At 34.8% G+C, this 17,177-nt stretch overlaps 1 protein-coding gene across 2 annotated transcripts in view; it reads right to left on the bottom strand.

Moving 5' to 3' along the window:
• LOC122510992 (protein split ends-like) overlaps positions 1 to 17,177 on the bottom strand; it is a 30,102-nt gene that overhangs the window by 11,186 nt on the left and 1,739 nt on the right. The window contains exons 2-3 of one of the 2 annotated variants that reach the window (XM_043625965.1): positions 9,567 to 9,655; positions 9,241 to 9,405 (exon numbers count right to left, since the gene is read on the bottom strand). In XM_043625965.1, the coding sequence (XP_043481900.1) occupies positions 9,241 to 9,405; positions 9,567 to 9,655 (254 nt within the window). The remainder of the gene's footprint in view (positions 1 to 9,240; positions 9,406 to 9,566; positions 9,656 to 17,177) is intronic. The other variant, XM_043625966.1, reaches the window with a different exon arrangement.

Below are 17,177 nucleotides of genomic sequence, written 5' to 3' on the forward strand. Positions count from 1 at the left end.
CCTGAAAAAGGCAAACAATCTTTCACCAATAATACTTGCGAAAATTTCAAATAGAAATGCAAGAATAGACAGTGAAAATCCAATCGAAAGTACGTACAAAGAGATCAGCAATAACTTTTCTTTCTCGATTTCCTGTGGTAACTCTACAATCTGATGCTCTAGTTTGACGGTTTCAAAGAGTTTTGTAATAAAACCATGTTCTGATGCTTTCACAATAATCTCCCTAAAGCGATCAGTGAACGGAGAGTTATGTCTTGAAACAAATCCTTCGGTTAGATGAGCAACTGGTTCTGACAACATCTTTCCATTAAATTCTCCTTTTAACTCCTTTATGTGATTAACGTGTGCTATTACTCCACCGCTAATGCAGGACACATTTTGATAATCATTCAAATATAGAAGACATTCCAAATTTGATTTGATAGCTGGAACTACAGTAGAATTTTGTGCTAATTTTCTGATAAGAAGGTTAGAACTTAATGTCATTGAAGTATATAAAATCGGACTGTTGATTACATGTGTCAAAGACGATGCAGCGAGTTCTGCAAGAGTTTCTATCTCTGGTGAGGATTGCAGTGAGAGGTCCAAGATGACAGAAAAAAAGTAGCCTGTGTACACGAGGCAAGCGAGTAATACAGTTCCAAACACTATTCTCTCCGTCGGTTCAACCGGTTCCTCGATAACGGACAGTCCCATTATCATTTGACTGATGTTCGATACTGTCCATGTTCTTTTGTTGAATCGCATCATAATCGCAGTCAATTTAAGTACGCAAATCGTACCAATAGTTCCCAGAAGCATGTACAGGAACTCTTGTGAAAGAACAATTACTTTCGAAGATTTTGTAATTCTCGGAATTACAGCTCTTGCATCAGACTCCATTATATAACCCAATTCTAAAATATTTATTTGTAAATAATTTACAAATAAAAATGTGTTTAGAAACATTTCAGCTTTCTTTTTATTCAAAAGTGTTTGAGTAGACACTCTTTGATGTGGAATAGCTTTATGAATGCAAGGTCTAAAATTCATGTGGTGTGATAAAATTTCAGCAAATTTCTTTCCTGTGCTGAATTGAGTTGACACCGATTTACTTCCGTACCTTAACAGAAAATTTAAAGGATATCCACGTAAATTCTTAAGTTTGTTTGGAAACCATTGACTTGTAGTTGATATCTGAAGGGCAGTGTACTTTTTTGTAAACGGATTCAAACGATGCAGAAAAGGTTGCTTGTCGCTTTTCTCTTTCAGTGACTTGGACTCTTCTTCATGATAGACCAAAATCGTAACGTCCAAATAATCTCTTTTCCATAGAAATTGTAATGCTTCTTTCTTATTAACGTCAGGTAATGCATGAGAATGTACGATTAAACATTTCGGCATGGGTAGGGATTGCGATAAGCTTCTAAGCAATGAAAGAAATCCCCGATTTCTTTCAGTAAATACGTCTAGACTATCTTTTATCGCTACAAATAGTGCCGTCTTTCTTGAACGTCTAAGAGATTTTAGATAAACCCTAAACTGTTTACTTCTCATCTTACTGAGTTCGACACTTGAAGATGGAAAGTTTCTATTGATTGACTTGATAAGCAAACTTACTGAATCATTTGTGCTGTTTCTTTCATTATCAAAGAGGAATACTACGTGGTGCAGTTTCGACTCTTCCTTTAGATACTTTACTAATCCGTCATATTGATTTCCAATCGTGGTAGATTCCAGGATTTTTAACCAAATGATAATGAGACATAATGCCTTACTAAGCAGCTCCATTTTGTCAAAATGTTGAAATGTTTCGTTTTACCCTCTACCTCCTCTGTTGACTATTATTTTCATAAGAAGACAATTCGAGAGCTTCATATGATGGGATGAGAAATTAGCTTCTATGACATAGTTGGAAGAATGTTAAGGTTGATTTATATTGACTGCCTTCACAAGAAAGTTAATTGAATTCACTTCGTAGTTGTAATTATTACTAAGGATAAATGTTACCTTATACAGTTTGAATTTGTCTTATAGGTACTTTACTTATCCATTCGAATTACGTTCTGTTGCAGTAAATTTTAAGATTTGTTTAAAAATCACTGAGTTAGGAACATATAAATCATTAATTGACTAACTTTATCATGGTCAATTAGTCTTTGAAAGGTTTAGATATATTATATCTACCATTGACACAATGTTAAGTAAATAGTTACACAAGACTTCTAGTGCTCACTGTCAGAGAAAAACTTGTCTGCCGATTTGTAAGAAGCAGCATATATAATACTTATTTTACCCAGTAATCCGTCGATCTAAAAACTTAGTAGTAGAAAATTACATATCTGTTGCATGTTTTGTTTTAATAATACATTCTCGTGTACGCTACGCGCTCAAATAGCTAGCTTAGTTTGGAGTAATGCCAGGGTTACGTTGGTAAATTACATCAGATATATTACCTGTTTTCATACCAGTAATTTACAATGTAATTTACCTCAATAGTGTTTTACATTAAGTAAACTTCACTGTCAAAAATCTGACTCCAACATTATAACAAAAAGATTGAAATGATGTTATTTCAATCTCGCAAAGTGTGGATTCTTGCATTTCATTGGTTTCTAGTTTTTAGTAAATCCAATCAAATGAAAATATTCACACTTTTTGAGATTGAAAGTATATAATTTTCAATCTTTCCGTGTAAAGTTGGAGCTAAGATAATTCACTTAGATCCGACAAGGGTCCTGGTGGCAAGTGGAAGCTAAAAATGCCATTATCAAGAAAAGGACAGAGATATGACCATCTTTTTCTTACTAATGGCATTTTTTAGTTAGTCCACTTGCCACCAGGACCCTTGTCAGATCTGGGTAAATTATCTTAGCCCATAATCTGTGCCGCTGCAAATACAGCTACAGAGAAAGGCTAAAAAGACACGAGAGATATATCTTTTCAAAATTGTTAATATTTCTGAATAAAAATTTCATTATTTCATGAAAGATTGTTGTAAAAAAATTCTTATTTGATTTTTTAACATTTGACATTTAAAAATACTGTATGACTGTATCAAAATATGTTTTTACAAAAGAAATTTAGAAATGAGCATTCAAATAGAAAGTACGTTTAATGAAATACTTTTAAGTGACAGTTCTTCTATCACCCAGATGGGCCAGAGTGTGGCTGAGAAAAATGTTTCCAATAATAATTCTATTAACCATCAAATAGACCAAGTAATTTAAAAACTTTGTCTGAAGTGAGGAAAACGAATACTGCAATTCCACGATCATGCGTTAACAAAATATTAAGTTTTTCGCAGATGAAATTAAAAAACAGATCTGGCAGTGCTTCTTTTCGAATGTAATATAGAGTGTAACGTCATAAAATCAGATTATTTTAAACATTTTGTTGAACATTTACGACTTGCATACATATTACCAGAAGCGAATGGCATGATTTATGACCTCTTAAATAAATAGTACATAAAACTTGAGGGAAAAATAAGCTAAGATTTTATGTAAACCAAGATATTACATATGCAGTAATAACTAAAGACCTTTTTTACTTTTTTTATACTATTACACTGAAAAAAATGATATTGTCAATTTTGTGATACGAGTATAGTAAGGACGTATAGCTGAAACAGCAATACTGTATGGCTGTCCCATATCCAGCAATATAATATGTGAGTATTGGCCATATTTATGGCAGTATCATAAATATATTTTTTTTAGTGTACTAAATAAACAATAAAAAGGGGAAATTATATCAGTTTTTAAATATTTTATTAATTCAAAATTTTTAAAAATGAAAAAATATTTCTAATGTAATACATTTCACAAATTTTAAAGCCATTGAACCAAAAATATTTTCTTCAATAAACTATAGAAGGAATAAAATAAGAAATACTTATATTGAATAATATATTTTATTGTAACACCACATTAACGATATTGTGCACAACATTGTCACAAGGCAAAGACAGTTAAAGCATTTTCATTTTATAAAACATTCAAATGTAAGACAAAATTTAATGCAAGCCTATTCTTAAAAAGTGACAAACACATCTAATACGATAATCACGTAAGTAGAAACCTTAAATTTTATAAAAAGAATTTTAAAAAACTATCGATTTTGTCATCACTATAGAAACAAAAGTTTCAAACATGTAATATTCTTTTAAACCAAAATACAATTTTCTGAATGCTAACATTTTAAATTTGATTTCAAAAATATTAATATGCCACTTGACAATCAATAAACATTAGTAGAGAAATTATAAAATAAAGTTAGTATAGAGAATAGTAGAAATATTTTTTTAATTGGTTATTTTTGAGTAGATTAGTAGCACTTAGGCCCAAACCATCCAAAAATTATCCACCTATGCCTTTCTAATTGCATTTCAATACCGAGGATTTAAAAATATTGGATACTTTCTCGTATACAATATTACAAAAACTTATTTTTTCAACCCAAGCATCAAGAGATGAAACGTTACAGTATTACTACGTGATAATGTCTCAGATAATCTACCCAGATCCGGCAAGGGTCCTAGTGGCATTTTCTAGTTAGTCCACATGCCACGAGGATCCTTTGCCAGGTGTAGATAAATTGTCTTATAGGTGATATTTCTATAACATAACCTGTATGGATATCTTAATAATCTTAATGTAACAGCAAGAGTAGAGCATGAAGTAGTATAAGGAGACCGAACGAAATACACTATAAATGGGCCAGATTTCGGTACACGCTTAGTAAGTGAAAAATACCGAAACGAACACTAGCGGTGCGCATGGGAAAATGGAAAACACAGTTGATAGAATTATAACACTGAAAACAACACTAAAATTATTTTACTTTGCTAATATTTAAAAAAACATGAGGAACACATGAGATGCCGAATTCTGGCCCTCTTTCAATACGAAAATTGCACTGCAAAAAGAAACATCTTAAAATACATTGTAGTATTTTAAGATATTTAAAACATCTTATTTTTCCATCTTCCATCTTAGAAACCAATGCATTTTAAGATACGCATTTTAAGTACGTAAAATTTGTTGTTAGGGAAGAGGGTTGGAAAAATGAGACGCATGCATTTCCCCTAAACGCCAAGTGGTCGAATGTTCAAATGGTCGAATTGTCAACTGGTCGAATGCTCAAAACGTCGAATTGACAAAAATTCAAAAAATTTGTTTGATTTAAGTTAACATTAACTTAAAACAAACAAATGTTTACTTAGATCAAACAAATTTTTGAATTTTTATCAATTCGACGTTTTGACGATTCGACTAAAATTCGATTTGACAATTCGAATAAAAGAACAATGTGTCACATAAAAATAAGGTAGAAATAGATTTATGTTAAACAATTAATATAACAATTTAAAATTAGGTGAAATAAAGTTTCGGCAAAACGAAAATTATGTTAAATAATCTTTCTGACTAATAAACATTCGGCTGAATGTTACTTTGAGGTAAGTGAATTTCTGTTAAATAAACATGAGAGCAAATAGGATATACATAGTTTATATGACAATTCTGCAAAATAAAAATTAGAGCTAATGAATCATCAGGAAAATAAAAATTAGATTAAATAATAATTCTAATAAATATAGCTTATGGCAACTGGTAATTCGGCGAAGTGAATTTCGGTTACTTGTTATTATGTCAAATGGGATTTGTGGAAGATTCATGAGTCCCAAACTTTAGACTCATCGGAAAACAGCTTCTTTCTGTATTTGGTGCGCAATATATTATTTTCGATGCATTTTTCTTAATAAACACTTTTTATACTAATGCCCTGAAAAAGGCAAACAATCTTTCACCAATAATACTTGCGAAAATTTCAAATAGAAATGCAAGAATCGACAGTGAAAATCCAATCGAAAGTACGTACAAAGAGATCAGCAATAACTTTTTTTTCTCGATTTGCTCTGGTAACTCTACAATCTGATGCTCTAGCTTGACGGTTTTAAAGAGTTTTGTAATAAAACCATGTTCTGCTGCTTTCATAATAATCTCCCTAAAGCGATCGGTATACGGTGAGTTATACCTTGAAGTAAAACCTTCAACTACATGAGCAACAGGTTCTGACAAAATTTTTCCATTGAAATCTCCTTTTATCTTCTTTATGTGATTAACGTGTGCTATTACTCCAACGCTAATGCAAGACACATTTTGATAATCATTCAAATATAGAAGGCATCCCAAATCTGATTTGAAAGGATAAATAGAATTTTGTGCTAATTTGACAATATGAAGGTTAGAACTTAATGTCATTAGAAAACATAACATCCCATTTCTGATTACATGTGTCAAAGACGATGCAGCGAGTTCTGCAAGAGTTTCTATCTCTGGTGTAGACTGCAGTGAGAGGTCCAGGATGACAGAAAAAAAGTAGCCTGTGTACACGAGGCAAGCGAGTAATACAGTTCCAAACACTATTCTCTCCGTCGGTTCAACTGGTTCCTCGATAACGGACAGTCCCATTATCATTTGACTGATGTTCGATACTGTCCATGTTCTTTTGTTGAATCGCATCATAATCGCAGTCAATTTAAGTACGCAAATCGTACCAATAGTTCCCAGAAGCATGTACAGGAACTCTTGTGAAAGAAGAATTACTTTCGACGATTTTGTAATTCTCGGAATTACAGCTCTTGCATCAGACTCCATTATATAACCCAATTCTAAAATATTTATTTGTAAATGTTCAAGAAACAAAATTGTGTTCAAAAACATTTCAGCTTTCTTTTTATTCAAAAGTTCATGAGCATTTACTATTTGATTTGGCAAAACTTTATGAATGCAGGGTTTAAAATTCATCTGGTGTGATAAAATTTCAGCAAATTTCTTTCCTGTGCTGAATTTAGTTGACACCGATTTACTTCCGTACCTTAACAGAAAATTTAAAGGATATCCACGTAAATTCTTAAGTTTGTTTGGAAACCATTGACTTCTATTCGACAACTGAACGGCAGTGTACTTTTTTGAAAACGGATTCAAACGATGCAGAAAAGGTAGCTTGTCGCTTTTCTCCTTCAGTGACTTGGACTCTTCTTCATGGTAGACCAAAATCGTAACGTCCAAAAAATCTTTTCTCCATAGATAATATAATGTTTTGTTCAGATTAACGTCAGGTAACACATGAGAATGTACGATTAAACATTTCGGCATGGGTAGAGATTGCGATAAGCTTCTTATCAATCTAGTAAATCCTTGATACATTTCAGTAGATACATTTACGCTATCTTTTACGAATACAAATAGTGCCATCTTTCTTGAACGTTTAAGAGATTTTAGATAAAATCTAAACAGATCATCATTCTTCTTACTGTATTCGATACTTGAAGATGGAAAGTTTCTATTGATTGACTTGACAAGAAAACTTACTGAATCGTCTGTGTTGTTTCTTTCATTATCAAAGAGGAATACTACATGGTGCAGTTTCGACTTTTTCTTTAGATACTTTACTAATCCGCCATAGTTATTTCCAATCGTAGATGATTCCAGTATTTCTATCCAAATGATAATGAGACATAAGGCCTTACTTATCAGCTCCATTTTTTCAAAATATTTGAATGCTTTGTTTAACCCATTGCCTCCTCTGTTAACTGTTTTTTTTCAAGAGAGAACAATTCGAGAACTTGATGGAGAGTAGAAATTAGTTTTTATGTCATTATTGAAAGAATGTTAAGGTTGATTTATATTAAGTACCTTCACAAAAAGTTAATTGAATTCACTTCGTAGTTATAATTAGTACACAGAATAAATATTACCCGGTACAGTTCAAATTTCTCTTTTAGGCACTTTACTAATCTTTGACTCTTGTCGTAAATTCTAAGACTTGTTTAAAAAAATCACTAAGTTAGCGACATTTAACGTATTAAGGGCCGGTTCCACAACTGTATTAACCAGAGTTTAAGTAGGTGAACTCGATCTAGTTACATTACTGAACCGAATTTACCGACTTGAACTCTGGTTAACAAAAGTTGTGGAACCGAGTCTAAGTGGATAACTTCTTCAAGGCCAATTTGTCTTTGGAAGGTTTAAATGAATTATATATATCATTGACAGAATATTAAGCAAATAATTAAAGAAAACTTCCAATGGTCACTGTCAGAGAAGAACTTGTCTGACGATTTGTAAGAAGCAGAATATATAATTAATATTTATGTTACTCAGTAATCTATGGATCTCAAAAACTAAATAATAGAAAATTGCACATGATTTTCTTTTTATGTTTTAAAAACACTAGATCATTGTGATAAGTTTTTTCTTGTCATGTTTTACCTTATTCAGATAAATACCTTTAATTGATATTGATTAAAACCTGTTGTTTTCTAGCCTTCAGTATTTGTCAAAACAAATAGTAAATAATCTATATAAATGAATTCATACTTTTGTTTTTACATTGCTTAGAATTTAGAAATTCATATTTAATTTTTCGTTTTAACAGGGTGTCTACTATTTTTGTTCAAGAAAATTCTTGCTTATTTCCATGATCTTTTAAATGATTATCCTCAAATTGACATGATCTGACTTGATCTATCCAAAGCATTTGATAAGGTTAAGCATAAGTTAATTTTAGGTACATAAATTACCATAGCTTGATTTACCTCATAAACTACATTGGAACGTTGATAGAGTACAGACCAATCAAGTAAAGAGATTGATGATGAGGTGGTTATCGGGGAGCAAGGAGAAGTTGCTTGCATAAGGAATGTCGGTGCTAGGTGCTGGATACGTGTAGAATGGGATAGAAAAAGACACAATGATATATCTATCCCCTTTTAACCCATTAGATGCGTATCCTGCTCACTATAACGACATGTCTTGTGCGACCAAATTATGCAGGGCCACCAACGGCGTAATATTGGATCCGTGATTACGAATTTTGAAAATCCGACTTCAGATTCGTAATCATCAATCCCGAAACCCCCCGAGTAAGAGATACTAGCAGATTTTAAATACATCTTAGAATTTCGGTTCAAAAAGGTTCACTTCCACTCCAACCTTGGGCATTTGAAACCACTGTTGTCTCTTAAATATGTGACGCTTCACAGTGAAGGGGACCTTACGCGACAGTAACATTAGGCTCAGTTCTCGTGCACTGCGCATGGAAAACTCAGCCTAGTATTATTGTCACCTAAGGTCCCTTTCACAGTGAAGCGTCACATATACTCATCATTAAAGGCAACAGCGGCCTTTAAATTCTTTTAGTACAGAGTGCAATTTTAATATTAATATTACTTTTAAAAAATGTAGAACCTACCTGACACTTCTTGCGGAATAACCTACGAAGGAACATCTGATAGTTAAACGTGGAAATGTCATTTTTAGTAACATCAGGTAAACAGCCTTCAAGCAATTTTACAATTAATTCCTGTAGAAGATGATCGTCTGTCCCGTTGTCAGATAATAGTGCCTCTTCTAAATCCTAAAACAATTTTAGTCTTGCATTAGTGTTTTCACATCGTCCAGTGCTGCGAAAGAAAATAGAAGCAATGCGGTTAGTTTTATAAGGAAGGTGTAACGGGATCTCAATGCTTAGGTTGCAAAATAAGCTGTTTCAGACTTATTGCTAGGAAGTTAGAGTACCTCGATATCAAAGTCCAGAAGGTTGAAGGCGTCTCTAAATAAGGAGCAGAAGTGCGCTATACTGGGCACCTCCCACCATGATTGAATGTCTATAAACATAAGCGAACCATTTATGAAAGGTTGCTTTCTAAGTACACGAGGGATCACGTAAGGGAGCTACACATCTAATAATATAATCAAAACCGAAGTATCAATAACCGTTTTAGATTTAAGTTGCATATATTGGGCCAGTTTCACCAACTCCGATTAAAAGTTGATCAATGATAAAAGCCAGTTTAACCGCTTATGATTGGTCGGTTAAGGATTTAATCATTGATTAGCTTTTAATCGGTGTTGTTGAAACCGGCCCATTGTATTACAAAAACCCTGCATCAAATTTCATGAGTTTTATATGTGACGTGTTCTAAAGAATGGTACCTAAACATTTTAAGATTATGTTTGTCGTATTTTCATCTTATTTAAAAGTTTTTTTGTTTAATTCTGTAAAACTAAAATCAGTTTTTAATCCTTATTTTAGATGTAAGGAAGACTTAAACATGAGTGGTTTATGTTAAGAGTTGATCCTTTTTGTGTAATTTCATTCCACAAATTAAAAACAAATATTAAGATTTCTTGCTTCTTGAGTACTTTTCTTAAGATCTCGTCACTTATAAGATAGTGTTTCAAAGAATTCTTGCATAGAAAAAACGGTAATCTAATATTTAGAAGCTCCTACTTAAAATTAGTTTACCGTTTTTTCTGTGTGCCTTTAACGGTGTTCGATGGTCTCTTAAATTTCTAGATTATGTGGGACCTACAGTTGTCGCCCAACAGAAACTGCACTATGGTAAAAATATGGAAATTTCTACACGGGCTTGTTCGAAAATAGTAATAATGGTCTAATAACATTACTAAACCGAATTCACCGACTTAAACTCCGGTTAAAAAAAGGTGTAGAACTGGTAATAAAATAATAAAAAAGAATCTTCATTGAAGTATAAAAAATGAATCATGGAATAATGTTTATAGGATTCAGTATATAACCAGTTGTTTTAGACGTAATGTTGAACTGTTAGCAATAGATGTTTGAAAATTACTTAATTATTTATTAAATGTCATTGGATGTTTCAAATATTTTAAACTAAATTTTCTAAAACCACAGATTCTATCGAAGACTCTACGAGTGTACGCAACTTTAGCGAACGTTTGCGAATCATTACTGAAAGTTTGTATTTTTATTGTATTACACTGAGAAAACATTATATACTTAATTTAAATAGAAAAATAATTGTAAGTGATTTTGTTTAATTGAAATCAGTTTGGATAATTATGTTTAATTTAAACATATTTTCTTTGTTGATCTTGTTAGAAATATTCAAATTGAGCCTCCCTTTTTTATTACTTATTTTATTTTATATCTGGTGGTGCCATCTGCTTCCGCTATATTTTTCTTTAATCGCCTGTTACGGCGTCTTTCTTTTTTATTCGTTCAGTTCTCATAGAGACGCTTGAGACAATAGTACATTTTTGTATCTAATTAATCCTTTTTCGCTCATTATTAATAAATCTGTGACTTTACTTAAAACCCTGAATCTTTGGTCTTATTTCGTGATCCCTGGAACCTCGTTAATAGGTTATGGGCCCAGGCCACGAGTAAATAAGTGAAAATAAGTTTAGATTCGAAAGTAAGTTCATTCATTCTCGCGAAAAGAAAGAAAAATGGCGTCGCAAACGGTAACGCGAATAGAAATGCTTAACAAGGATAATTTTGATACGTGGCAAATCCACATGAAAGCATTACTCATTAAAAATGACGCGTGGGGCTTTGTAAATGGTACAAAAGTTAAACCCGAACCTGGTCAGAACAATGTGAACGCGGCGGCTGTAACGCAATGGGAACTCGAAGACAGCAAGGCTCTGTCAGACATATTTTTGGGAATTTCCCCCACGGAATTGAAACAAGTGAAAGAGTGCGTGACGTCGAATGAACTTTGGACGAAGCTAAAAGCCGTATACCAGTCAAGGGGCCCCGCAAGAAAAGCTAACTTGCTAAAACAAATTGTGCTACAACGCATGGACGAGGGCGACGACGTTCGTAGCCATCTTCGAAAATTTTTCGATGCTGTTGATCGACTGAGCGACATGGAAGTTCCGATAAACCATGACCTGCTGTCGATATTGCTACTTTACAGTTTACCGGCCAGTTTTGATAGTTTTCGTGTCGCAATCGAGTCGCGCGACGAGCTCCCCCAACCCGAAACGCTTCGAATTAAAATTGTCGAAGAAAGTGATGCGCGATCGAGTAATAGGAAAAATTCTGTGCAGAACGCGATGTTTTCACAAAAGTCAAATAATCGAGTTTACGAAAAGTCGGGTAAATCGGATAAACAAAATAGTGAAAGCAAATTTAAATGTTACAAGTGCGGGAAGTTGGGTCACAAAGCATCGAAATGTTGGTCGAAAGTGAGAAGTGAACAAAACAAAAACAAAACAGAAAATGCGTCGTTATACGCTACTTTCGTACCAAATGAGTGTCGCGAAGCGAGTACCGCGTTAATTTACCCGTCGAATAAAGAACGATGGTGCCTAGACAGTGGATGCACTGCACACATGGCTAAGGATATTAGTAATTTCAAGTTCCTCGATGCAAATATCTCGGAAACATTGAACTTAGCGAATTCTAGTTCAACGAAAATCAGTGCAAAAGGTGCTGTGGAAATGGTAACGCGTGTGAACGAAAGTGACAAAACGATAAATCTCAGTGAAGTCTTGCATGTTCCGGACTTAAGAACGAATCTTCTCTCGGTCGGGAAGATCGTCGACAAAGGCTATCGTGTAATGTTCGATAAACACAAGGCCGAAGTTGTAAACAAGACTGATAACAGTGTGATTCTACGTGCGGATCGGGTTGACGGACTATATTTTGTGAACGATCCAAATGCAAGTGTCAAAAATTCCGCACTAGTGAGCCGCGAAGAGAAAAATACCCTACTCAACTGGCATAAGAAGATGGGACATCTGAATGCCAGGGATCTTCGTGAGGCAGTGAAAAATCAAACAATCAAAGGAATAGAGATCAATAACATCAACTCCAACATCGAGTGCGAAGTTTGTCTTCAAGGAAAAATGACACGCAAGCCGTTCCCGAAAGCATCCTCGAGAAGTTCCGCTCCAGGTGAATTGATCCACACGGATTTATGTGGGCCGATGAAAGTCACATCGAACGGTCATGCCAAATATTTCCTGACATTTACTGACGACTCAACACGTTGGACGGAAGTTCGTTTCCTGCGACAGAAGAACGAGGCATTTCAGGAATTCAAGGCGTTCAAGAGCATGATCGAGACACAATATCAAAGGAAAATAAAATACGTACAATCGGATAATGGGACGGAGTATGTCAACAGGGAATTCAACGACCTTCTCAAGAACTCTGGCATCAAGCATCGGCTGACGGTTCCCAATAACCCGGAACAGAATGGTGTGGCCGAGCGCAAAAACCGAACCTTAGTCGAAATGGCTCGCTGTTTGCTGATTCAGTCCGGACTCCCGGCTTCATTTTGGGCAGAAGCGATCTCAACTGCAAATTTCATAAGGAATCGTTGCCCCTCGGTCTCATTGAAAGGTAAAACTCCTTTTGAAAAGTGGATGGGAGAAGTACCGAATGTCGGAAACTTTCATGAATTTGGCTCGTCTGTTTATTGCCTTAATCGGACTAAAAACACAGGTAAATTCGGACCACGTGCTCGCAAAGGTGTCTTCCTGGGTTTCGCTGCGGACTCCAAGGCCTTCAGGATCTGGATTCCTGAAGAACACAGGGTGGAAATTTCGCGGGACGTGGAGTTCTTGAAGGAATGCCAGAAAACAGATGAACGAAAATTCGAGGACTTCTACCCGGAGCAGATAATCGACAACCACGAGTCAAACGAAATCTTGGAACGGAACGAGACAATCGAGCAGCGCATGCCAACGGATGAAGTTGACGTCATCTTGGACAGGAAAGCAAGCAACCTAGAGGATCAGGAAATCATCGAAGCACAAAATTTGACCGATGACTCTGGTGATGACGAGTTACTCTTCGAGGATGCCTCAAGTGAGTATGAACCCTTCCTGGGTTTCGACGTTAATCCAGATCAAATTCCAGGAGATGAGCCTCCTGACGTTCCAGTTCCGGCGAAGGTCAGAGGAAGACCAAGGAAGATTCTCACGGGAAGACGTGGTAGGCCGAGGAAGGGGAACAGGGTCGTTCAAGAGGACATCGATAATGATACGAATTTCGCAAGCACAGCGGAAATCCCGATTGATCACGCAATCTCTGGTCCAGAAGCTGACTCATGGATGGAGGCAATGGCGGACGAATTTTGTTCGTTGCTAGGAAACGACGTCTGGGACCTGGTGGAACGTCCTGGAAACCGGTCGACTATAGGAAGTCGAATGATCCTCAGGAACAAACGTGGTGCTGATGGATCTGTAATCAAGCGGAAGGCGAGGGTTGTCGCAAGAGGATTTTCCCAGCGTCCTGGCATGGACTACAACGAGACGTATGCTCCCGTAGCACGATTCAGCTCTATCCGTGTCGCAATGGCTTTTGCGGCGGAACACAAGATGTACACAAGACAATTCGATATTTCAACTGCTTACCTCAACGGCGTTATCGAAGAGGAAATTCACATGGAGATCCCGGAGTGCACCGAAAAAGTGTTAAAATTTATAATCGAAAAGAAATACGGATCTAGAGAAATCGTCGAAAAATCTGAGAGGATGTTATCCAAACTCCTTTCGGGAAACAAAGTGTGTCGGATAAAGAAATCCCTGTATGGACTGAAACAATCCGGACGTTGTTGGCACAAACGCCTGGGTGAAGTGTTGTGCAATTTCGGAGCAAAACCGACTTTTGGTGATGCTAGTGTGTATGTGAAAGGTAAAGGTGATGACGCCCTTATAATTATCGCGTACGTCGATGACATCATCACACTCTCAAAGAACCGCGAGAAGATCAATGACTTTCACAACTTCCTGGGGAAGTCGTTTCAAATCAACGACTTAGGCGAAGTATCCTACTGCCTGGGAATCGAATTCTCTCATGATGCATCAACGATCACCATGAATCAACGAGGATACATCTTGGAGATCCTGGACCGTTTTGGGATGTCATCGTGTCATCCGGTGAACACGCCACTCGACCCGGGAACGAAGCTGTCCAAGACCGACACCTGGACAACTAAGGATGGTAAGAAACCACCATTTAGAGAGCTCGTGGGAGCACTCATTTATCTATCGGTGGCGACGCGCCCCGATATAACTCATGCAACAAGCAACTTAAGTCAATTTAATGACTGTTTCGGAATTAGTCATTGGCAGGCCGCGAAGAGAGTGCTTCGTTACCTCAAGGGAACGCTGGACGTGGGGATCACCTTCGGAGCAGGAGGGGGCAGTATTACCGGTTTCGTCGACGCAGATTGGGCTGCGTGCATCGATGACAGGAAATCTTACACCGGGTACATTTTTACAATGAACGGAGGTCCAGTTTCCTGGGAGTCGAGAAAACAGCCTACGGTAGCACTATCCTCTACAGAGTCGGAGTACATGGCTCTCAGCGATGCCTCCAAGGAGGCAATCCACCTACGTCGGATCCTGGAGGAGATTAGTAAAAAGAAGCAGCCGGCCATCACGCTACACGTGGACAATCAAGGAGCAAAGAAATTGGCAGAGAACCCCGTGTACCACTCGCGCACGAAACATATAGACGTGCGTTATCATTTCGTGAGGGAAGCCTTGTCAGCAGAGGAAATTTACTTGAAATACCTTGCCACGGAGAACATGCCAGCGGACGTCTTTACCAAAGGACTGCCGAGGATCAAGCATTGGAAATGTTTGAACAACATCGGAATATTAATGTGAAACTAGATGGACATCACTTTGAGAGGGGGTGTTAGAAATATTCAAATTGAGCCTCCCTTTTTTATTACTTATTTTATTTTATATCTGGTGGTGCCATCTGCTTCCGCTATATTTTTCTTTAATCGCCTGTTACGGCGTCTTTCTTTTTTATTCGTTCAGTTCTCATAGAGACGCTTGAGACAATAGTACATTTTTGTATCTAATTAATCCTTTTTCGCTCATTATTAATAAATCTGTGACTTTACTTAAAACCCTGAATCTTTGGTCTTATTTCGTGATCCCTGGAACCTCGTTAATAGATCTAAACAAAAATTATGTTCAAAAATTTGATGTTTGATTCAAACTGAAAAGTTTATTATAAATAATTTAAAATCACCCATAACTAATGTTTAAATTAAATATATTATTTCTTTAAATGAACCAAAAAATATGTTTCAATTAAACTTAAATACGTTTGAGTGTATAACAAAGATATTTTAAGTTTGATTTAAACAAAATTTGCTTGAATCAAATAAATCGTTTTCTCAGTGTAAATCGAAGCAACAAAAATCGTAAGACCGATTTTTGTGGGATTTACATCCCGAAAAATTTAAGAGCGGAATTGGCAATATAGAGGGAAGAAGGTTGTTCAAAGTGTATCACATGAGGGAGAGCGAAGATGTAAAAAAAGGAAAAAAAAATAGAAACTTTCTATGTGCACGAGACTCCTTATCTAAATCATGAAAACGTAATTTTTATTTTAAAAGTGTTTTTTTAAATCAACTTTTTATTTAAAAGAATTCTAATTTAATTAATTTTAATTTAACAGTAAAATTTAAGTGCAAATTTTAAAATAGGTCCAATCACAAATTTATTGCTAATTTCGAAATGGCCAATTTCAAAATTCCCACCGAAATCATTGTGTCAACTTTTTCTGAATTACGGTAAAATGAAGATTCGTTCAAATAAAAATATCATATTTTAAAATTTGTATTACTTAAAATCTTAGTTAATGGGAATTCTTTTAAATTAAAATTTGATGCTGACGTATAATTAAGGCTGTAATGGAAAATTGTTAATTAAAAAAATTAAAAACATACTTAAAAATTACTAACAAAAAATGGCTATAAAAATAATTTTATAGAATATTTAAAATATATTGTAACATAATATGTATCAAGAAAATAATTAAAATATTCCATGCAATTATTTTTAACGGCATTTTTTGTGAGGAATTCAATGGTCGTAAAATAAAATAGGTCAGAAAATAATTTGACTCTTTTTGAATTTTAATTTTTCTTAAAAATTATTAGATTTTTGCAATCCATGCGGAATTTTATAGAAAATATGTTTTTGAATCCACAAAAAATTACCAAATGAAAAAATTGAATTTTACAAATTTTCGAAGCATTTTTGTAAAAATAATTTTATTTTTTTATTAAAAATTGATAGATTTTAAAACCCATCCTTAATTTTGTCAGAAATTTTTTATATCCAATAAAAAATTGCCGAATGAAAAACTTTATTTTTAACTATTTTTTAAATGAAAACTTAGTTTTTATGTTGAAAACACAAAAAAATATCATTGTTATTCGATTTTTTTATACGGAAATTCATTTGTTTATTTTTCTAACTAATTTCAAATCATAATTTTTTATATTTTTAATTTTAAAAAATTATATGATTTGAAGTTAGTTTTTATTTTTTATTTAAAAAATGATGATTTGAAATTAGTAAGAAAAATAAACAAAT

Source organism: Leptopilina heterotoma, unplaced genomic scaffold (genome assembly GCF_015476425.1).
Source record: "Leptopilina heterotoma isolate Lh14 unplaced genomic scaffold, ASM1547642v1 Lhet_8, whole genome shotgun sequence".
Lineage (NCBI taxonomy): Eukaryota > Metazoa > Arthropoda > Insecta > Hymenoptera > Figitidae > Leptopilina > Leptopilina heterotoma.